This window comes from Oryctolagus cuniculus, chromosome 7 (genome assembly GCF_964237555.1).
Source record: "Oryctolagus cuniculus chromosome 7, mOryCun1.1, whole genome shotgun sequence".
In the NCBI taxonomy this organism is placed as follows: domain Eukaryota; kingdom Metazoa; phylum Chordata; class Mammalia; order Lagomorpha; family Leporidae; genus Oryctolagus; species Oryctolagus cuniculus.
Genome location: NC_091438.1, coordinates 133611480 through 133634440, shown reverse-complemented (window position 1 = coordinate 133634440; position 22961 = coordinate 133611480). Strand labels below are relative to the sequence as shown.

General features: G+C 43.2%; 1 protein-coding gene across 17 annotated transcripts in view; it reads left to right on the top strand.

The window, feature by feature from the left end:
• The window catches only part of MACF1 (microtubule actin crosslinking factor 1), a 407445-nt gene that overhangs the window by 142381 nt on the left and 242103 nt on the right, over positions 1–22961 (top strand). For 15 of the 17 annotated variants that reach the window (XM_070078713.1, XM_051857940.2, XM_051857938.2 and 12 more), the window contains one exon: positions 14387–14448. In XM_070078713.1, coding sequence (XP_069934814.1) covers positions 14387–14448 — 62 coding nt within the window. Of the gene's footprint in view, positions 1–12; positions 203–14386; positions 14449–22961 lie in introns of those variants that run through there. The other 2 variants (XM_070078717.1, XM_051857927.2) reach the window with 1 other exon arrangement.

The following is a 22961-nucleotide window of genomic DNA, read 5'->3' as shown; positions in this document are numbered from 1 at the left end:
GCCTTTCGGCTGTCTGTCTCTGTGTACCTCGCAGTCCTTTTTGAGGAGCTGCAAAGGGTGGCCGGGCCACTACTTGGAGGCTCTTTGGGAGCCTTTTTTTTTTTTTAGGTGGGGCTAGCAAGACGCAAGGGCGCCATGTGGCCCAATTACCAAGATGAGCACGAGTTCAACGCCCACCTGGCTTGCCGCATGTGCTGTATGGGTTAGTATGTGAAGGGTTTTTTTATTTTCGTTGTCTGGGCCTGAGGATCTCAAATAGCCCTTGTTCTCATTGACTCATAGAATGCATGGCTTTTGAAGTCCTGGAGGCATCACCACCTTTGAGCTTATTAAAATGTGCAGCAGAGTAGAAGGGGGTGCCCTACTTCCTGGGGGAACTTGTTAAGTTTCCAGGGACTGGCAGTTAAGAGCCCAAGCTTTGGGTGCGGGACTTTTTTTATAGAGGCTGAATTCATGCTCATGCTTCTGCCTATGTCAGGAAACCACTTTTAAGTTACGTTGCACAGTGCTGAAACTCCAGAGGGTATTTTTAGCAGAAGTTGGTTGGTTATGAGTCCACCTCTGAGCCCTCTGGAAAGGGGGAGGGGTGGAAGGAAAGCGTCATGGTGTAGGTTTCCTCTTTGGGCCTGTTGCTAATTCTCTTAACTTTCTTCTGTCAGCTATGACAGAGAGAAAAAGGCTAGAAGGTGGTCCTGGGTAGGGACCTAGAGGCTTGGGAAAGAACCAGGTTAGCTGCGACTTAGATAAGAGAGAAGACTTCATTTAAATAATCTTCTGTGGCCTTCAGCATTTAAACCCTTTGAGCCATAGGTTTCATTCCAAACTGTAGGGTATATAGACTGGTGCTGGACTGAGACATCAGTTAGCAATTCTCAGTAAAGTGGGAAAAAAAAAGATAAAAAATGTGGTGTGTCTTTCTTAAAGCTGAACTTAAAGCACTATTCTTTATTCTGAAATTTCCCTTCCTACTTTTTTTGTGTGTTTAAAAAAAACTCTTATTTTATGAAAGGATTGTTATTTGATGGTAGTTTGTAGATCTCTTTAGCAAAATAAAAAGTTGACAACTTCCTTAGGCTTTCTGATTTATTTGGAATGCATAGCTCTGTAAGATCTAAGTTTGGGAACTACTAGATTGATAATCAAATGTCTTTTAATTTTGTACTGTGAGTCTCCACGTGGAAGAAATTGTGAACCAGACAGGCAGACTTTCACTAGTTGAAATTGCTGCTGCTTTGGTCAGTAAGAGACCTTAGAAGAAATCTCAGAGAAGGGAGAGAAGCAGAACTAAAGTTCTGATCCTGTCTCCTTGACTGCTAGGCCAGTGCTGCCAAATATTTAAATGTTTTTTGAGAAACAAAACTGATATGATGATAATAATGCTTGGGGCACAGGAGGGGCAGGTTTTCTTTTGAAATCTTTTATCTTTCCTTTATAAGTATCATTGAGATTTCTTCCCTGGGACTGAAAATGCTGAGATATCAATGGATAGCCAAAGGATCCTTTTCCTGAAACGAACAGAGGGATGTAAATAAGTACAGAATCTTCATTGAAAAAGGCAGGGCAAAATATACCCTCAGTTCACCCTACCACATTTAATCAGCCAGGGGCACTTCAGCCTTTTAGTTAAGAAAATGGGCTCTGAGGTCTACCGTCTATGTGGGGTTGCTATTCTAGCACTGGAAAAATCGCTTAGCATTTCTATGCCTCCATTTCCTTATTTTTTAAAGGTGATTAAAATAGGTCCTAACTCATAGAATCATTGGGAGTAGATATTAAAGCACTTGGCCCCTGCTTTACATATAGTCAGTTCATAAATGCTAGCTGGTATTGTGGTAGTAATATAATGTGAAATGTATATAAAATGAAAATTCTGTGCCAATCTTCATCCATTCTCCCTGTACAAATTTAGGCACGCGAATGCACACCTAGTTTGCTGAAGCAAAGACTTGCTTGCATAACCTTTGTTTCTCTCTGAGATGCCTTGGTGGCTAGAGAGGGTACCCCTCCCTTTTATGAGCCTAGTCAAACTCTGCTAGCAACAGGACGTATGGGACCACTGTGAGGAAGGGGAGGCCTTTTGAACAGAGATACAGATTTTGCATTTGTTTGCTTGACTTTGTACTTTCTTATAAGCTTCCCATTTGATTTTGATATGGCTGATTTACAAATTGGTATTTGGGAATCATTGGCCTAATCCAAGTTCATCATTTTGTAGATAACACTTAGAGAAGGGGAGATGAATATCATAAAAATGTAGAAACCATGTGCTAGAGTCCAGGAAATCCAAGTTCTGACTAACCTTGTTCTGCCTGGGTGTGACTTTGTCCAAATTCATTAACTTCTCTGAAACTAGGTGTCTTTTTTTTAATAATGTTTTAATCATTTTATCAAAATCACTCTGAATATGATTTTTGGGGGCTCTTAAAACCCTGTGTCCCTTTGTATCGATGAAATATTTAATTTTTCTGAATGTAATAGTCCAATGAATAGAAACTATTGCACTTCTTTCCTTCCTTCCATGTCTGTGTCTCTTTTGTGCTGTGTTTACTCTGGGTCTATTTCTTGATCTAGCTTCAGTCCTGTATTCTCTGATTCCTAGTAGTCCAAATAATTATCATTAGTAAAGATAAAGTTTTCCTAAGAAGAAAGATAAACTTATAATTTTGCACTGAAGTTTGTAAAGTTGTCACTTCCTTAAGATCTCAGCTCTCAATCCTTACCGAGATCTCATCCTGTGTCAAACCTTGGTGATAGATGCCTTTCCTGATTCTCTATTATAAGTATAGTTTATGCCTCTCATTTTCCCTTGATTATATAGGGCTATATTGTGTTGCCTTGTAATAATTTCATGGAGACTGTGCAATATAATGGTCCATGACTTAGAGTCTGAAAGACCTGGGTTTAAATTTCAAAGTTATCACCTGCTGTGTGATTTTTGGGGAAAATTACTAATAAGCCTTTCAGAGCATTGGTTTCCCAAACTATAAAATGAGGATAAATAATATATACTTGATAGAGTTGTGAAGATTAAGTTAAATACTGTGAGGCAGGCCTTGCACAGTGCTTAATATGTAGTGAAGGCAATGAATATTGAAGTCGATCTTAAAAGTCGATCCTAAAGAGGACTTGCAGCCCTTTGAAGATAGGAATCATTTGTAATGCTGGTGCAGCTATCATACATTAGTAGAAAGCATATTTTAATTGCTTGATCTCCAGTTTACCTCATGTCCTTTGAGCTTATATAGGGACCATTAAGTGACATCCAGATGTGTCAAGAATTTAGGAAAGCTATAGCTATAGAAGAGACAGCTGAGTGGGACTCCCTGCTCTTTGAAGAGGATCAGTGGAGATCAATTTTTAGTTTGACTTTGAGCATACTATTTCAGTGTGTTCTTTTAAATATAACCTTGGCACACAGTGAGTGCTTAGTATATGTTAAATGAATGAGTATTCTTGATTACCTACTGTTAACCTAAATGTTGGATATTTAAGGAAATTTAAAATATGCAGCTTGACTCTGAAGAGCTCAGTTCAGTGAGAGAAATAGGGCTTCAATACAGAGATAGCCAACAATAGGTATTATATGCTCAGTGCTAAGTAAACTGACTAAACTTTTAAGTTCCACAGCACATCTAGAGGTGGCAAGCATGGCCAGAAAGGCTTAAAAGGTAGGAATGGGATTTCAGCTGGACTTTGAAGGGAGTCTCTAATTTAGATAAGCCAAAAAGGGAGTAGATAATTCCAATTGGGGGGGGGGGGGCAAGTGAACAAAGGGAGGAGAGAGGTGTGTTTGGAAACAATGAGATTAGAATGGTTGTAGCTGAGTTCCATTGGAGTCATAAATTCCTCAGGTCAGAGGCCAGATACTATCTTTGTCTCCTCCAAATAACCAAAAAAGAGAATTTAATTTCATAAGGTTGTAGAGAGCTTTGAATATGAGTATGATCCTCTAGTTGTCTGGGAGTCCCTAAAGTCACTAATGATTTTGAATAGAGGAGGGATGTGGATCAAATGGTAATTCTGGAAGATTTGTTAAAATAGTCTATCTGCTCCACTTGCCACAGCTTCGGCTATCAACTGTTAACTACAAATCTGTATCTTAATTCTGACTGTTCTTCTGAATTCTAAACCTAAGATTCTAGCTGTCTACAAGATTCTGCTAATGCTCTATTTGTCCTTTGCTTTTCCCAACCTACCCTGCCAGATCTTTACCTCCTATTTTCATTATCTTGAGGTACCATTCTCCTCCCAATTGCTCTGGCTGGGAATTTTAGAATTAACTTGAACTCTCCTTATCTCCCCACATCTAGTAAATAATTGAGAATAGATTAGCAGTTAATTACCAGCTAAGGGCTATTGTTTCTGCTTCTGCATTATCCATGCAGATCTGATTGTCCACTTTGCTGTTTGCTTCTGCTTCTCCTCTAGTTCAGGCTCCTAGATGCCTTTCTTATTCTATCACAGTATGCTCTAACCTGTTCCTCTACCTCTTAGTGTGTCTCTAGTGTAGTATGGACAGATTAATCTTCCTAAAATACACTCTGGTTCAGAAAATTTTAGTACAAAATATCTTTTTAAAATATTTTATTTATTTATTTGAGAGGTAGAGTCACAGAAAGAGGGACACACAGAGAGAGGATCTTTTATCTGCTGGTTTGCTCCCTAAATGGCCTTCATAGCTAGAGCTGAGCCTATCCAGAACCAGGAGCTTCTTCCAGGTCTCCCAGGTGGGTGCAGGAGCCCAATCACTTGGGCCATCTTCCATTGCATTCCCAGGCCTAGCAGAGAGCTGGATTGGAAGTGGAGCAGCTGGGACTCGAATCAATACACATATAGGATTCTGGCGCCGCAGGCTGAGGCTTAGCCCACTACGCCACAGTGCCAGCCCCCTGTACAATCTCTGTGTCTACTCAATTAAGTACACACTCCCTTGCTCTGGCTTTCTGGGTCCTCTGGGATTGGACCTCAGTTAGATGATCCTGCTGGCTGTCTCTCAATACATTGCTAAATGTGTGGGGGGCCTACCACTCCTGAAAACACATCTTCTATACTGACATGTTTCCTAATCACTGTGCTTTTTCTTATCTGGGATTCCTTAACCCCTTTTCCAGCTACCAAAAACTTGTGATCCAAGGTTTAGTTCCCATACCAATTGCTTCTTGGCCTTTTGACTAAGATGAAATATAGTTCAAATACCATCCCTTCCAAGAACTCTTTTCCTATTTCTGTCAGAATTAACCAACTCTGTAATTGTGTGTCAGTATTATTTTTTACAACTTGTATCTAGTATGTTTTCTTAGTGTTATTGTTAATTATTAACTTGTTGGTCTCTGCCACTGTGAACATCCTGAGATTATGGAGCAGGCATGTTCCCCTTCTGTCAGCTTCAGTGTATCCTTTTTAGATTTCAAGATGGTAGGTACTTCTGGGCTTCTTGTGTCCCTTAGCAAAGCAAAGCAGACACTTTCTTCTCATCTGCTTTTTGAATTATTCCTAATGCTCTGGGACTATATGGGTAGACAGTGTTGGATCATGACGCAGGCCTTCATTTGATGCTAGGCCTATGCTTCTGCTTCTTTTTTTTTTTTTTTTTTTTTTTTTTTAACAGGCAGAGTGGACAGTGAGAGAGACAGAGAGAAAGGTCTTCCTTTGCCATTGGTTCACCCTCCAATGGACGCTGTGGCTGGCGCGCTGCAGCCGGCGCACCGCGCTGATCCGAAGGCAGGAGCCAGGTGCTTCTCCTGGTCTCCCATGGGGTGCAGGGCCCAAACACTTGGGCCATCCTCCACTGCACTCCTGGGCCACAGCAGAGAGCTGGACTGGAAGAGGAGCAACCGAGACAGAATCCAGCGCCCTGACCAGGACTACAACCCAGGGTGCTGGTGCCACAGGCGGAGGATTAGCCTATTGAGCCGGGGCGCCGGCCTGGCCTATGCTTCTTGAGTTCCTAGTATGGTGAGACAGATAAACAAATGAACAGTGATACTGTTCAATAATCATCTCAGCTAGTGTGTGTAAGGGATAGGAAAAGCTCCCAGAAGAGGGGATAATTGAGTTGAGTGTTGAAGGATGAGTAGCCAGAGAAGGGAGGGAGAGCTACATTTCACCAAGAGGGAATAGAATGTTCAAAGACATGGACCCACTTGGGGATTTTTTTTTTTTAATTAGAAGTTCGAATTTTATGGAAGGGTAGAGAAGGATGAGTGGCAGGCAAACATCATATCAGGGGTCTTATATCCCAAGCTAAAGAGTGAATGTGAATGTTTTTCTGAATGGAGTCATCAGGCTTTGGTTTCAAATCTACCTTTATTATTTACCTCATGATCTTGGGCCATAACTACATTATAGGTTTGTTGAGCATTTGAAAGGATATATGTAAGGTGCTTAACACATAAGTGGGTGCTCAGTGATGTTAACTATTATTATTATTAGGAGAATAAAAGGCTCACTGAAGGATTTTAAGGTGACCAGTAACAAGATCAGTCTTGCCAGAAAACTTACTGACAGCAATGAAGAAGGGTGGATTAGAGCAAGGAAACCTGAAAACAAGGAGAGAAAAAAGAATTCTATTTCCAAAAAATTGAGTTTGAAATGAGTGTGAAAATTTTAGAAAGCAACTGGGTATATGAGAGTTGTTTGGGGGACAAAGGCCAAACTTGAAGAAATAGATTTGGGAATTATTAGTGTGTAGGTTATAGTTAAAAACATGAGAGTAGATTAAATCATTCTGGGAGAATGTAGAGAATAGCTATTCCTGACTTTTTGGAAAACTATGAATTTCTTCACCTCCCATGTAACAACAGTTTTGCATGCAGTTTTAGGTGGTCCATGAACACCTCCCTTCCATATTCATCAGTGGATTCTTGGTCCATAGTTGTCTTAAGACAACAGAATAAAAAGAAAAGATAGCTGGGGCTGAGTAGACATTTAAGGGGTGGGCAGAAGAGAGGGAACAACCAAAGAAGGAGGAAAACTAGGGTAGAGTTGAGTCTCAGATATAAGCTATTTGAAAGGTAAAGGAATGATCATCAGTATCTTCTGCTACAGAGAATTTCCATGAGATAGGACTTAAAACTATCCATTGAGGTGACAGGCAACTGTGGAGAGAGCAGTTTCAGTGAATTTGTAGGGCTGGAAGTTAAAGCCACATGGGTGAGTAGGAGTGAGGAAGTGGAGCATGAGCATTGTCATACGTGTCCAGGAAGCTGAGGGGAGAGAACCAGTGGAGGGGGAGATATGGAAGGTACACAGTGAGGGGATAATTATTGGATTCAGGTTTCCAGGGAGAAGGGGAGAGGTACGATTAGATATGAGGTGGAGAAGGGGCCAGTGCTATGGCGCAGCGGGTTAACACCCTGGCCTGAGGCGCTGGCATCCCATATAGGCTGCTCCACTTCCAATCCAGCTCTCTGCTGTGGCCTGGGAAAACAGTGGGGGATGGCCCAGGTCCTTGGTCCCCTGTACCCACATGGGAGACCAGGGGGACGCTCCTGGCAGATCGGCACAGCTCCGGCCATTGCAGCCAATTAGGGAGTGGGCCACCAGATGGAAGACTTCTCTCTCTTTCTGCCTTTCCTCTCTCTCTGTGTAACTCTGACTTTCAAATAAATAAATAAATCTTTTTTATTAAAAAAAAAGATATTAGGTGGAGGGGCCTGTGCTGTGGTATAGTAGGTTAAGTCTCTGTCTATGGCGCTGGCATCCCACATTGTCATTCATTCAAGTTCTGGCTGCTTCACTTCCAATCCAGCTCCCTGATAATGGCCTGGGAAAACAGTGGAAGATGGCCCAAGTGCTAGGGCTCCTGCACCCACTTGGAAGACCCAGAAGAAGCTCCTGGCTTTGGCTTTGGATTGGCCCAGCTCCAGTCATTGTGACCATTTGGGGAGTGAACTGGCAGATGGAAGACCTCTCTGTCTCTCCTTTCTGTAACTCTGCCTCTCAAATAAATAAATAAATATTTTTTTTGAAAAGGTGGATGATCTGACCTAGTTATATGGAGGAACATCTCTGCCAGTGAAACTAAAAGAAAATTAGGGTAGGTAATAGTAGTTTGGTGCCCAGAAACCTGTGGTGGAGGTCTTAATAAAGTTGAAAACAACTATTAAATTCTTCTAATTCAGTTAACCCACAAATGATTAATACGCCATTGATGCCTCATGGAGTTAAATCTAAGAATTTCCCAGCAAGCAGTTGGGGTCCCTGATGTCAGTTCATAGTCTTTGGTGGGACTATGTTGATAAGAAACCAGCGGCTCATTAGATTAATCCTCCGCCTGCAGCACCAGTACTCTGGGTTCTAGTCCCGGTTGGGGCACCAATTCTGTCCCGGTTGCTCTTCTTCCAGTCTAGCTCTCTGCTGTGGCCCGGGAAGGCAGTGAAGGATGGTCCAAGTGCTTGGGCCCTGCACCCGCTTGGGAGACCAGGAAGAAGCACCTGGCTCCTGGCTTCGGATGGGTGCAGCGCACCCGCCGTAGTAGCCATTTGGGGGGTGAACCAACGGAAGGAAGACCTTTCTCTCTCTCTCTCTCTCTCTCTCTCTCTCTCTCTCTCTCTCTCACTGTCTAACTCTGCTTCTCAAAAAAGAAAAAAAAAGAAACATTAAAATAAATATCACCCTTTCATTGACTATTTTCCTCTCTCATATAAGGGTACTTTCTGAGTTCTACCTTCAGTGTAAGGCAGAAAGATCTTGGCTTGAGCCTTGAACTAAATTAGGGACTTAGGTATGTGTAGGGAGCCAAACCTAAAATGTACTAGTTTGAAACTCTGATCTATTTTGAGTATTCTGAGGGTCTGTATAATAGTTAAGATTGCGCCGGCGCCGTGGCTCACTAGGCTAATCCTCCGCCTTAAGGCGCCGGCACACCGGGTTCTAGTCCCGGTTGGGGCGCCAGATTCTGTCCCGGTTGCCCCTCTTCCAGGCCAGCTCTCTGCTGTGGCCAGGGAGTGCAGTGGAGGATGGCCCAAGTGCTTGGTCCCTGCACCCCATGGGAGACCAGGAGAAGCACCTGGCTCCTGCCATCAGATCAGTTTGGTGCGCCGGCCGTGGCGGCCATTGGAGGGTGAACCAACGGCAAAGGAAGACCTTTCTCTCTGTCTCTCTCCCTGTCCACTCTGCCTGTCAAAAAAATAAAAAAATAAATTAAAAAAAAAAAAAAAAGAAAGAATAGTTAAGATTGCTTCTTGGCTTCCCTAATGAATTTCCTTGCTAAAATAGTAAAATTAAACTCCAGGCACTGCCTTGTCCTCTTATTCTGGTCAGGAAAGAACTTTTCCTGCAATTGATGGGCCTATCAACTCAAGATACTAAAACAGGACCATCCGGTTCTTAGGACCAATGGAATTCTATATAAAAACTCTCTTTTGAGGAGCTTATGGCCTAGCTGTAATAGGCCAGCTAGTCTTGGGACAAGCCTACAATTGTGCTGCCTTTAATAATATTCAGAAAAAAGACTTGGACCTCCTCCCCCAGAATCCAAAGTCAGTTTTTTAGCTTTTGAAAATGTGATTGATATGGAACTATCAGGTTCCCCTAGTGCCTTAACCTCATGCAAAAGCTTGGTAGATGAAGTGAATAACTGTATAATAAAATTAAAAAGACTTAGCTGGACCACTTACATCTTAAGGTATGAAAGAAATTAGGGAGTGGACTAAAGAGAAATCGAGTGAATTCCATCTCTTTATATATAAATACTGACTAGTTGAAAAGAAAATCTGTTAGCATTTTCCTTTTCCATCTATTTATTGTTTGATCCTACAGCAAAAATATATACCATTAAATTAAGAGAACTCCCATGAAGAAAATCAAGAGAGAAAACTTATGTCTTCAGAATGAAAATTTTGTAAAAGTAGAATGAGACTATTTTTGGTTATGAGAGTAATTAATATACTGAATCATGGTGGGTCTGGTATTGATGAAAACATTTAGTTAACTCTTCAAGTTATCATCATGGCTACACATTTGAGCATAAGTGATACTGTGGTGTTGGGATTTTTACACATTGAACTGTAAGTAGGTAACTCAGTTTTGTAGGTAGCTCAGTTTTGATTTTATTTTCTGTTTCTTTAACCAGTATTCTAATCATACATTGGCCCATCAAAAAAGTTTTTATTTTGTTGTTTAGGTCTTATTCTATAGAGTTTTCAGCTGTTAGAAGTTGTGGAAAATACAAAAAGTAAAGCATGATCTCCTTCTTCAAGGATTTATTGATTTCACTGATGATGTAAGAATAAGTATCTTAACAGCTTAGAACCCTATATACAATTATATAAGTGCTAAATGATTGAGTACCATAACAGTTTTGAGGACGAAGAGACCATTGAGAACTGGAGTTGCCAGGAATGGGAGCCAGAATAATTTTTCTCAGATACAGATTCCATCATGTTATTCTCCATTTTTCTTTTCCCTTTTTTTTTAAGATTTATATATTTATTTGAAAGTCAGAGTTACACAGAGAGAGGAGAGGCAGAGAGAGAGAGAGAGAGAGAGAGGTCTTCCATCCTTTGGTTCACTCCCCAGATGGCCACAATGGCCAGAGCTGCACTGATCCGAAGCCAGGAGCTTCTTCCGGGTCTCCCATGTGGGTGCAAGGACCCAAAGACTTGGGCCATCTTCTGCTGCTTTCCCAGGCCACAGCAGAGAGATGAATTGGAAGTAGAGCAGCCGGGTCTCGAACTGGCGCCCGTATGGGATGCCGGCGCTTCAGGCCAGGGCATTAACCCGCTGCGCCACAGCGCCAGCCCCTCTCCATTTTTCTAATGCTTCTGTTTACCTACAGGATAAAGTTTGAGCTCTTTAGCTTGTCATGAAAAGTCATGATTAGGCCTAATTCATCCTATCTAGTTTAAAATCTCATGACTAATAAACATCCCATCTTTCAACCATCCTTAATTCTGTGCAGTTCTCTGAACATAAACTCTTTCTTGTCTCCATGAATTTGCAATAGATGTAACTTCCTATAGCAGCTTTGTTGAGTCCCTTCTCTTTGTGCTAACTTCTACTCATCTTTTAAGGTTAGAGTCAGTCCTCTGGGAAACTTTCATGAATCTCTTGTTTTCCTTTCTGACACAGGGAAGGGAAGCTTATCCACTTCTCTTAGCATCTTTTTTTTTTAAACCACAGTTTTTTTTTTTTTTTTTTTTTTTTTTTTTGACAGGCAGAGTAGACAGTGAGAGAGAGAGACAGAGAGAAAGGTCTTACTTTGCCATTGGTTCACCCTCCAATGGCTGCCACGGCCAGTGCGCTGCAGCCGGCACATCGCGCTGATCCGATGGCAGGAGCCAGGTACTTATCCTGGTCTCCCATGGGGTGCAGGGCCCAAGGACTTGGGCCATCCTCCACTGCACTCCCTGGCCACAGCAGAGAGCTGGCCTGGAAGAGGGGCAACTGGGACAGAATCTGGTGCCCCAACTGGGACTAGAACCTGGTGTGCTGGCGCCGCAAGGCGGAGGATTAGCCTAGTGAGCTGCGGCGCCGGCCTTCTCTTAGCATCTTTAAAAATTTTTTTTTGGTTTGTTTGAAAGGTAGAGACAGAGATCTCCCTTCTGTTGGTTCACTCAAGTAGCTGGGACTGGGTCAGGCCAAAGCCAGGAACCTGTAACTCAATCCAGGTTGTCCATGTAGGTAGCAGGGACTCAACTACTAGAACCATGACCTTCCAGGGTAGGAGGAAGCTATAATCAGGATCTGAGCTGGGACTCGAACTCAGGCACCCTGCTGACATGAGAAGCAGGTCTGTCAACCTGTGTTTTAACTGCTATGCCAAATGCCCACCCTCTCCCTCATGTTCTTGAGCACTCTGTGCTTATCTGTTGTAATGAAGTTATTTCTCATTTTTGCTATGCTGTCATCTCTTTTAATATGTGAGGACTGTGACTTTGCTATTTCTATTGCTAGAGTCTGAAAGACTTGGCAGCTAATTCCTTAATAAAGAAATATTGAAATAATAATAAGTGAATGAAGGAGTTTGATTTTCATGAGTAAATAACATTTGGAAAGGTAGCAAGGGAGAGAAGTAGTATGCCAAGAATGGAAAATAAACAGTATGAGCGAAGTATCAGTGATTTAGATGAGACTCCAGTTACAAACTGGTTCTGGTTCAGTCTGCAGGTGTCTTGGGCTTTGAAGGATGATGAAGATGTTGAATAGCTGAGTCAACATCTAAAATATGTTGAAATGACAGTGGTCAAATCTAAGAAGAATCCTGCCTTTAAATACTTTAAAAAAAAGTGTTAAGTGAAAGATACATGTGAATTAAAAAGAAAAAAATTCTAGCAGTCCTAAATGAGAGCCAATATGTAGGGTGTATAAGGATGCATGTTATGGCATTTTATAGAACTGCTAAATTACTATATTGCTTTATGAGGTTGTGAGTTCTCTGTTAGGTTTTTAAGCATCAGGAATATTGTAGATATATGTGAAATTTGGACAGCTCTTTATTTATTTATTTATTTATTGACAGGCAGAGTTAGATAGTAAGAGAGAGAGACAGAGAAAGATCTTCCTTCCGTTAGTTCACCCCCCAACTGGCCGCTACGGCCGGCGCGCCGCGCCCATCCGAAGCCAGGAGCCGGGTGCTTCCTCCTGGTCTCCCATGTGGGTGCGGGACCCAAGCACTTGGGCCATCCTTCACTGCCTTCCCGGGCCACAGCAGAGAGCTGGACTGGAAGAGGAGCAACCGGGACAGAACCAGCGCCCCAACCGGGACTGGAACCCGGGGTGCTGGCGCTGCAGGTGGAGGATTAGCCTAGTGAGCCGCGGTGCCAACCTGGACAGCTCTTTCAACGCCGAACACATGATTCTTTGTTGTTGAAGGGATTCATATATCAGAAAATTAGACTAGTTAACATCTAAGATCCATCCCTTAGTTCTATGGTCTGTAGTAGGAAGATAATTGTTTGTTGCAAAACAGGAAAGGTTTCAAGGATGAAAAGAAATATATGAAGATAAAACAGAGACGAAGATGAGGATTACTTATTGAATGACAACAAGCACAGAAAAGAGTGTAGATAAGTGCATTTGCCTGGGATGGAGATAGCACGTTGGCATTGTTTGGATGGTGCTATGTGACTTTTACTACTGGGCAGTATAGAGAGAGAATCTCACTAAATGTTGTGTGAGTTATTAGTTATGAGTTATACACCTTTGCAGTTTTCTTCTAAAATGTTCTCTGACTTAGAGAAGAATTGAAAGAGTCAAGCAGTGGTGGTGATTAAGGTTTGGAGATTGTCAGGATGAACACAGTAATATGAGGTTAGGCAAGTGAGAATCCCTGGAGGAATAGTGAGGGCAGCTTTAAGTTGCTTAACCATGTCGTCTACCACCAATTGGGATAATATTAGAATTTCTTATATTGTAAAATAAAAATGGAGTGATGAAAAATTGAGAATGATTAGGGAATATCAGAGATTGGTAAAGATACCTGCTGAATTGTGAATAAAACCCAGGATGATCAGTGTGGTAGCTGGATATGAATTGCAAGTGAAGGTCAGTGGAGCCACGCAGGCTGAGAAGCATTGCCAGCGTACATGTTGACGTATATGTGGAGAGAGTAAGTGGGAAACAAGTTGTTCAGGAAAGATGAAGATAGACGTGCCTTGTGGAAGGGGACAGTCAGGAGGGAATGGTCAGTGACAGCAAGGATGATTTGAATGAGGTGGTTTAGAGGGTGGGTTGCTGTGGCTTCAGATAAATATAAAAGTGGGAGGACTGCTGGCTAAGTGATCTGGAAGTGGTTTCGGGATTTGGCAGGAGTACAAGAAAGTGGGGCCTCCTCGGAACAGGGCCTCTGGAGCAGTGGTTGTGGTGGGAACAGTCCTGTTTCTGTTAAAGATGGGGAAAAATTGAGAAAGCAGTTTGCTTATGTACTTACTACTTAGGAGAGAAAAGGAAGAATGAGATGTGCAGGGGAGGTAAACTGGGGCTTTAAGAGTCTGGCTGGTGGGGAAGTTGGGAAGAAGGAAGTGCTGGGCAGGAGTGGGAGGCTGCAGAGCGTGGCCGAGGCAGAGTGGTGAGAGTGGTGTATGAAGAGTGAGGCCTCCCCACCTCTTCTGTCACCGGTGATCACAGCTTCTGCCTTTTGGAAGCAGGGAATCACTCTGATCCCCTCACTGCTCAAATTGTTTTTACAAGGAGGTGTTGCCATAACATGACTTTTGAGGCTTGTGATTTTTATCTGATCTGTAAAGTAACAACGTGGTCAGGACCAAAGAGGAAGTTCAGGTAGGCCAGAACTTCCTAATAAGAAGTCACTGTCTCCTGGTTCTGTGGGTAAAATCACCCTTTTTAAAGCAGTCCTGGAGAAACTGCGGAGGGTGGGCAAGGCAGGGGAATGGGGACTTGTGCCTGAGTAGTGCTAAGCTGGTGCTTTCTCTTTCCTTCACAGATGAGCGAGACCGGGTTCAGAAGAAAACATTCACCAAATGGGTCAACAAGCACTTGATGAAGGTAGGACTCCCTCATGTGGGCTGCCAGAGCACCCTTGCCACTGTTTCTCAGGGGCTGTCGGTCCTTTCTGTCAGGTGGCTCAGAGTGGCTGCCGTGTGATGGAATCTGGGAAGATACACATGGGATTTTCCTTTCATTCTGTTTTAAACTAATACAGTCATAGTAGTGTGGAAACTTGTATTGGTCAGTTTTATTGGTAGGACAATATTTTTTTTGTAAAAAAAAAAAAGGAAAAAGATTATTTATTTGAAAGGCAGAGTTACAGAGAGGGAGGGAGGGAGGGAGGGAGGGAGGGAGGGAGGAAGGGAGGAAGAAAGAGAGAGAAACGAACCAGGAGCTTCATCTGGGTTTCCCACAAGGGCCAAGTACCTTCTTTTGCAGGTCCATTAGCAGGGAGCTGGGTCAGAAGTGGAACAGGCAGGACACCAACCAGTTCCCATGTGGGATGCCAGCATCTTAGGAGGTGGCTTAAGCAGCTCTGCCACAACATCAGCCCCAGGACAGTATTTTTTTTTTTTTTTTTTTTGGCATTTGAGGAAATTTATTTGTATAAACGATGGAGACCAAAACAAACTAGAAGAAACATGAAAAATCCTCCCCTTCCAGTGCTGGTGCGTAGACTCCGTGGCTGGACTTCCGAGCCGTGGGCATCCTTGCTCTCCCTGTAGGTCCTCCGTGTCACATCCACTAGATCTGGAAGAGTTTCCTCTGCAATTTTTTTCCTGAGCCTTTCCCTGAGACTACAGTAACTCCACTTTTATTAAACTATCTTTTCCCAGACTCTCAGTGCGCGCCCTCACTATTCTGCCATCTTCAGCCCCAGGACAGTATTAATGTGCCGTTATATGTGAAGGCCCAGGTTGAGGATACTATGGAGTGATGCTAGGATTCTAAGAATACTGCTCCTGGCTTTCCAAATTATTTTATAAGCCCCTTTATTTTTGTTTTTAAAATCTGACTATTATGTAAAGATGGGACAGAGGGGTTTTAAAGTTTACAAATCTGAATTTTCACATGAATTTTACCACTATTCCACTCAAGGTACAGGACATTTCCTGTATGGCTAGGATTGGGGGAAGATTTTATGATGATGATGCCTAATATTTTTAGAGAGGGAGATACAGAGAGAAAAGTCTTCCATCTACTGGTTCACTCCCCAAAAGGCCACAACAGCCAGAGCTGGGCAGATCTGAAGCCAGGAGCCAGGAGCTTTTTCCGGGCCTGCCAGATGGGTGCAGGGGCCTAAGTACTTGGGCCATCCTCCGCTGCTTTGCCAGGCCATAGCAGGGAGCTGGATCAGAAGGTGGAATAGCTGGGACATGAACCTGTATGGGATTCGGCTTTTTGGGTGGAGGCTTACCCTCCTACACTACAATGCCAGCCCTGTGATTATGATTTTCAAGTAGGAAAGAAACCAAGGCAGAGGCACATGAAAGACCCACCTAAAGATAAGCAGTGTGACTGCTGTGGCAGCCAAGATCTGCAAACAATGTTTTTGAGTTGTAATTACCGTTGATCTGAGAGAGGTCTTCAGTGATCTCTTAATTGCCAAATGCTGTGGCCTAGTTTTATCTTCCTCCAACTGGATTTTTCGATAGCATTTGATACTGTTGTCTGCTCTTTGAAGCCCTCTGTTATACAGACTTCTAGGACAATGCTTTTTTCCTGAATTACCTCTTCCCTGCCTCTTCTATGGGCTTTTCTTCCTCTGTCTGATCCATGTTGATGTTCCCCAGGGTCCTAGCCTTGGCTGTTTTCCTGTTTTGTTCTCTATATTCTTTTCCACCCGTCTCATCTGATTTAATTATAGGGTTGTTTGGTTGCCTGGAACGCAAAAAAGTTTAAGTAGTAGAAGTGGACACAGGGACACAGGACTGTCTCACACATTCTGGTGTCTGCAGGCCACTGGGCTTTATGAAAACTAAACAGGTATCAAGGGACTGCTCTTTTTTTTTTTTTTTTTTTTTTTTTTTTTTGAGGCCTATGTTCTTGCTTCCCTGTGCATCTCACACCGATTTCTCTGTATTCCTCCCATTGCAGCCATGGTGATGGCTGTCCATCAAATGATAATGCAAACCCCTGAGCCTGGGGCAGGTGGTTAAGACATAGCCTAGGCTGCCCACCTCAAATATCAGTGTGCTTGATTCAAGGCCCAGCTCCTCTGCTTCCAATCCAGCTTCCTGCTAATGCATATCCTGAGAAGTAGCAGATGATGATTCCAAGCACTCAGGTCCCTGCCACCCATATGGGAGACCTAGACTGAGTTCTGGGTTCCTGGCTTTGGCCTGATTCAACTGTTGCAGGCATTTGGGGAGTGAAGCCGCAGGCAGGAGATCTCTTTCTCTGTCTCTCTTTCCCTGTCACTCTGCCTTTCAAATAAAAATGAAAATAGTGGCGGGCGCCGCGGCTCACTAGGCTAATCCTCCGCTTTGCGGCACCGGCACACCGGGTTCTAGTCCCGGTCGGGGCGCCGGATTCTGTCCCGGTTGCCCCTCTTCCAGGCCAGCTCTCTGCTGTGGCCAGGGAGTGCAGTGGAGGATGGCCCAAGTGCTTGGGCCCTGCACCCCATGGGAGACCAGGATAAGTACCTGGCTCCTGCCATTGGATCAGCGTAGTGCACCGGCCGCAGCGGGCCGGCCGCGGCGGCCATTGGAGGGTGAACCAACGGCAAAGGAAGACCTTTCTCTCTGTCTCTCTCTCTCACTGTCCACTCTGCCTGTCAAAAAAAAAAAAAAAAAGTGTAAATTTTTTTTAAGTTCATGGAACATAGAATTAAAAGATAAGTTTATTTAAAACAAAAACCACCTAAGGGCACATTATTTTAAAGGCACAAACACAGAAAATTTGATGAGTGAATTTTCTTTTCTTCTTTGAGTCAGTTGCCAATCTGTGCCTAAATAAATTGTGGCCTTGGAGATCATTACAAAAGTAATACATGGCTCTTTAAGTATTTGTTTATTTTTTAAGATTGGTTTAATTGACAGGCATAGTGACATAGTGGGAGACAGAGACAGAGACAAGAGATGAGAAGAGAAGAGACTACACTGTTTTTTTTCATCGGCTGGTTCACTCCCCAAATGGCTAGAACAACCAGGTCTGAGCCAGGTTGAAGCCAGGAATTCGATCTGGGTCTCCCACATTGGTGGCAAGGGCCTAAGTACTTGGACCATCATCTGCTGCTTTCCCAGGATCATTATGAGCAGGAAGCTGGATCAGAAGCATTGCCAGTGGCAGCTTAACCCATTGTGCACACTTGTTTAGAGGGAACCATAGGAGAAAGCGGTTTTCACACTCCAAGATCTGAATAAGGCAATGACTGTGCCTTTTCTGCACTCTTCCCTGAGCCGCAGACCTGTTTCTCACAGTGTATAGATACATACATCTGGATGCTATTCAAGCATATCCTATATGAGTATTGAGCACATCCCAAATTGCTAAACGTTTTCACTGTTGTGCGTAATTCTCCAAGCTGAAAATTTAGGATCATAACTGATTCCGTACTGCCCAGAATCTCCCCCTTGTTACCCAGTCCCGTTAATCACTTCCAGCTCAGAAAGATTGCTTTCCTCTTTCTTCTCCATCTCCATTACCTCTTCTCTCACCCAGGGCCTCTTCATCCCTCACTTGGACCATTACAGTTGTTTCTTAACATTTTTCTGTAATAACGATGATAATGGGAATAGCAATAGTAGTTTGTTGATGATCTCCTATAAATCAGCATTCTACACTAAGTCATTTACATGGTTTATCTCACATAATCCTTCAGTGATGTTAGGTTGTAGGTTTCAGTAATATCTCCATTTTGACCAGTGAAGAAAATGAAGTTTAGAGAGCGTAAGTAAATTGTTCAAGGTCACATTGCTAGACAGAAGCAGACTAAATTTTTAGAATTCAGGCAGCCTGAAGTTCAGAGCCTGCACTCCTAACCTATTCATTACTGGCCCTAACTTCTGCCTCCTTTTCCAGACTTGTGGTGCTGCCAAGTTCTCTTCATACCTTAAACCCTTGCTAACCTATGTGTCATTCTATTTTATGGCTCTGTATCTTTGTCATATCACTCCCTCTTCTTGGAATACCTTCCCCAAGTCTGTTCTGCCTGGATAACAGCAACTTAACACCTCTCAATATATAATCTCCTGGCTTTCCCATGTGTAGTGGACTACCCTTTTCCTTGTGCCCCTTACTGAATTTCTTAGGTGCTCCTGTTTTACACCTACAGCATTTATATGCATTCTGCATCTTTCTGCTAGATTGTAACTTGAAGGCAGATACTGTGTCTTGAGGCAGAGAGGCTGGGAAAATAGCTATTGCCTTTGTAAATGTCTTCAGGGTCCAGCAGTTACCTCTAGTTGATGACTACCATGATGCAGAACTGTAGCACCTGGTTCTCACTTCACTGTCCAGCGGCATTTCCAGGCGCAGCCTCCCCACAGCCACCAAGAGACAACTCACTGCTCCCCAAACACTGTGTACACACCTCTTTGCTTGCATTTTGCAGACTCCTCTTCCTGGTTATCACCCATTAATTGTTCAAGTCCCAGCTCTAATATAACCTTCCTGAGACTCTGACCTCCATGCCTCAGACTAAATCAGTTGCAAGTCCATCTGCATTCCATTTCACTTTGAAGAGATACCTGTGTGTTCACGCATCTCCTTGTTAGTGTGCTCATTAAATGGCTGGTGCTGTATTGTGCTACTTTCTCTGTCAAGTACTGTACAAGGGATGTGAGAGATTCCTATGTTTGTGTATTGAGTAAATAGTAGTATTTTGATAAATCTTTATAGCTCATGAAGCCTATTCTCCCCTGGCCTGATCCTTTATCCCTGAAGAAGGTAAAGGTATTTTATCTTCTCAGTTTTTACAACCAAAGAATTAGAGGGGTGACATGAATTTCCCAGGTTCCTATGGCCCCTGGGAGATAGAGCTGAGGATGAGAAAAGAATCCTCTGATCAAAGTTGAATGGCCTTTCTACTGAATATGCCCCCACTTACTCTCCTGCCATACCTCGTGTCTCCAACAATGGCAAGAACAGAATCCATCCTGCCTTGAGCTTGTCCCCTAAACTTTATAATTGAATTCAAGTGCTCTGACTCCTGCTGCTCATTTGTAGCTGATGCTGCCTGTTGGACTTCTGCCTCAGCGCTGTGTGATGACAAGAGGCCCAGGGAGAGGGAAACTGGAGGAACACATCATAGCATTGTTAGACATTGGAAGCCAGCCAGAGCTTTACTTAAATCCTTGGCTATTTTTCATCTCTTCTCAGGCTGCCAGTCTCACTGTTTCCAACAGCAGTTTCTCATTTTAGGGTATTTCAGAGAGAGCTTCACTGCTAATCGGAATCTTTGCCCTGAGTTAGGATTCTTTGAACTTTAGGCCGAGAATTAGGGATCAAGATTTGGTTTTGCAACTCAAGCATCCTTTGTCTGGTTCCCCTAAGTACACCCAAATTACTGCTGTCTTTGGCAGTAAACCAGTGCAAGATCTAACCAATCAAGCCTTGCAAGTTCTAGGTTTAGTTGATTTAGGATCTCTTGTGTTCCCAGGTATCCCTTTAGGAAACAGTTTGTTCTGGAACGAGCAAATTAAATTCCTCTTCGTTAATTGAGAGCACTTTTGATCCAGTGGATCCAATGTTAAAAGAGGTTTGTTAAGGGTATAAGCATGTGAAATATATAAACGACCTAATTTAGAATGCAAGTCCACAAACCCAAGAGTTCTGTTTATTATGCCAGGACCATCAAAATGAAAAATCTAAATGAGATCTTATTTAAATTGTCTTTGCTAGGGCTGGATATTATGGCACCACTTAGGATACCACTCATATCTGAGTGCCTAGTTGAATCCCAGCTACTTTGTGCTTCTGGTTCAGATTCCTGCTAATGTGCCTAGGAGGCAGTGGATGATGACCCAAGTACTTGGGTTTCTGCCACCCATCTGGGAGACCTGAATGGAATTCCTGACTCCTTGCTTCAGCCTGGCCTAGTACTGGCTTTTGTGGGCATTTGGGAAGTAAACCAGCAGATGGAAGATACCTCTTTCTAATCTCTCCTTCTCTGTCTGTCACTCTGCATTTCAAATACATAAATAATCTTTAGGCACTGACAGCTGATAAGAGAACTTGAAAAACGGAGAAATGCTTTCTCTGGCCAGTTCCTGTTGACTGCAGAAATCAGTAGGGAGAAAGGAAAGGCCAGTATTTAATCTAGCAGACGGAATAGTTCTTTCCAGTTTTAATGCATTTAACAATGCAGAAGCCACTGGCCTTCCTGGAGTTTTAGTTAAAATTTCAGATCTGTTAGCAAATGTATTCAAACTAATATTCCCAACTCTTCTCTTTAAGAAGCTCTCATGCACAGCCTCTGCTGGGACCACAGCAGACAACTCACTGTTCCCTAAACACTGCATGAACTTTCTCACCTCCCTGCTTCTCGCTGTCTGGGAAATGTCAGAAGGTTCTGGTAGTGAGTGTGATTGAAGAGCTTGACAAAGTGGTGCTGCTTAGACGCTGAGGAAGGGAGCTCTGCCTTGTGACTGCACAGTGGTGGTTTGTGGCTGGCTGTGCCTGGACCTGATTATTCAAGGCTTGATTGCACTCTTAAATGCATTTCAACCCTCACCAAAACTCTTGAACCTGCATTTGGACTTCAGCTTTTCTGTGGGTTCTCCATTCTTGGTGCCCGAAGTGCCTGCTTATTAGGTAAAGCTACCTTTTGTGGATTTTAGAATCAGCCCCATCCTCAAAGGATCTTGTTACTCAGAGTTGGCTGGTCACTACTGTTGTTAGATTCTTTAAAACTTAGGGAATCTACGGCCGGCACCGTGGCTCACTTGGTTAATCCTCCATCTGCAGCGCCGGCATTCCATATGGGCGCTGGGTTCTCGTCCCGGTTGCTCCTCTTCAAGTCCAGCTCTCTGCTGTGGCCCAGGAAGGCAGTGGAGGATGGCCCAAGTGCTTGTTGGATCCTGCGCCCACATGGGAGACCAGGAAGAAGTACCTGGCTCCAGGCTTCGGATCAGTGCAGTGCCGGCCATGGTGGCCATTTGGGGAGTGAACCAACAGAAGGAAGACCTTTCTCTCTGTCTCTCTCTCACTGTCTGTAACTCTGTCAAGTAAATAAAAAATAAATTAATCTAAAAATTTTTAAAAAACCTTAGGGAATCTGAAAACAAGAAGATGATGGTCTCTGCAAAGAACTCATACTCTGCTGCCCTGTCTGCTCACTCCATCAGGGATTCCCAGCCTCTACTCTTACTCCCTGCATTTGAACATAGTTCTTTCCAATGTTAAAGTTATAGGACAGTTGTTTTAAAATTCTAGGCCAGTGAATCAATATGAAATTCCCCTCTCACAGTTTAGAAATCTGCTTACTCTCATTTACCCTGTATCCTTTACTTTTTTTTTTTTTTAAGATTTATTTACTTGTTTGTTTCCTTTTAATATGTCATCTTAGAAGAGAGCTTTTCTAGATCAAATTTTCTGCAGGAATTAAAGAATACTTTTTTGGGGGAGAGTGGTTTCTCTTATTACTTATGTTGATAGTATGTCATTTTGACCATTCAAGTGCCATAAAAGCCTTGTGAAGGGAAAGGACACAATTGGGACTTAGAAGACAATCACCTGTACCTAGCTCTGACACTTCCCAGCTCAGTGATCTTATACATGTTTTTAACTTCTCTAAGCAATGATTTCTCATCTGTAAACTGAGAGGATTAAGGGTTAAGTACTCTTTAAAGTCCCTTTGGGCTTAGATTCTAAGCACGTCAAGTGTAATTTATATTCCCTTTATTGAAGCTGCTCAGAAATTAGTGCAAGCTATTTTTTCATAGTTTTAAGCCAGTACTTTTCAAAAATTGGGAGAGCAGAGCTCTTCTTGGTTTATCAATGCATGGGGACCGGGAGGAATGGCCCTGGGTTAGTAAAAAATTGGTCATTCTCCCAAAATTTAGTTGTTCACTAACTTTACAAGATTGCTTTGTTGAGATTTAATTCATACATCATATGAGTCACCTGTTTAAGGTATACAATTCAATGACTTTAAAAAAAATATTTATTTATTGAAAGAGAGAAGGCCGGCGCCACGGCTCACTTGGCTAATCCTCCGCCTGTGGCACCAGCATCCCGGGTTCTAGACCCGGTTGGGGTGCCGGTTCTGTCCCAGTTGCTCCTCTTCCAGTCCAGCTGTCTGCTGTGGCCCGGGAAGGCAGTGAAGGATGGCCCAGGTGCTTGGGCCCTGCACCCACATGGGAGACCAGGAGGAAGCACCTGGCTCCTGGCTTCGGATGGGTGCAGCGCACTGGCCGTAGCAGCTATTTGGGGAGTGAACCAACGGAAGGAAGACCTTTCTCTCTGTCTCTCTCTCTCTTTCACTGTCTGTCTGACTCTGCCTGTCCGAAAAAAAAAAAAAGAGAGAGAGCGAGCTTCTATCCACTGGTTCACTCCCCAGATAGCCACAATAGCTGGGGCTTGGCCAGGCCGAAGCCAGGAGTCAGGAGCTTCTTCTCAAATGTGGC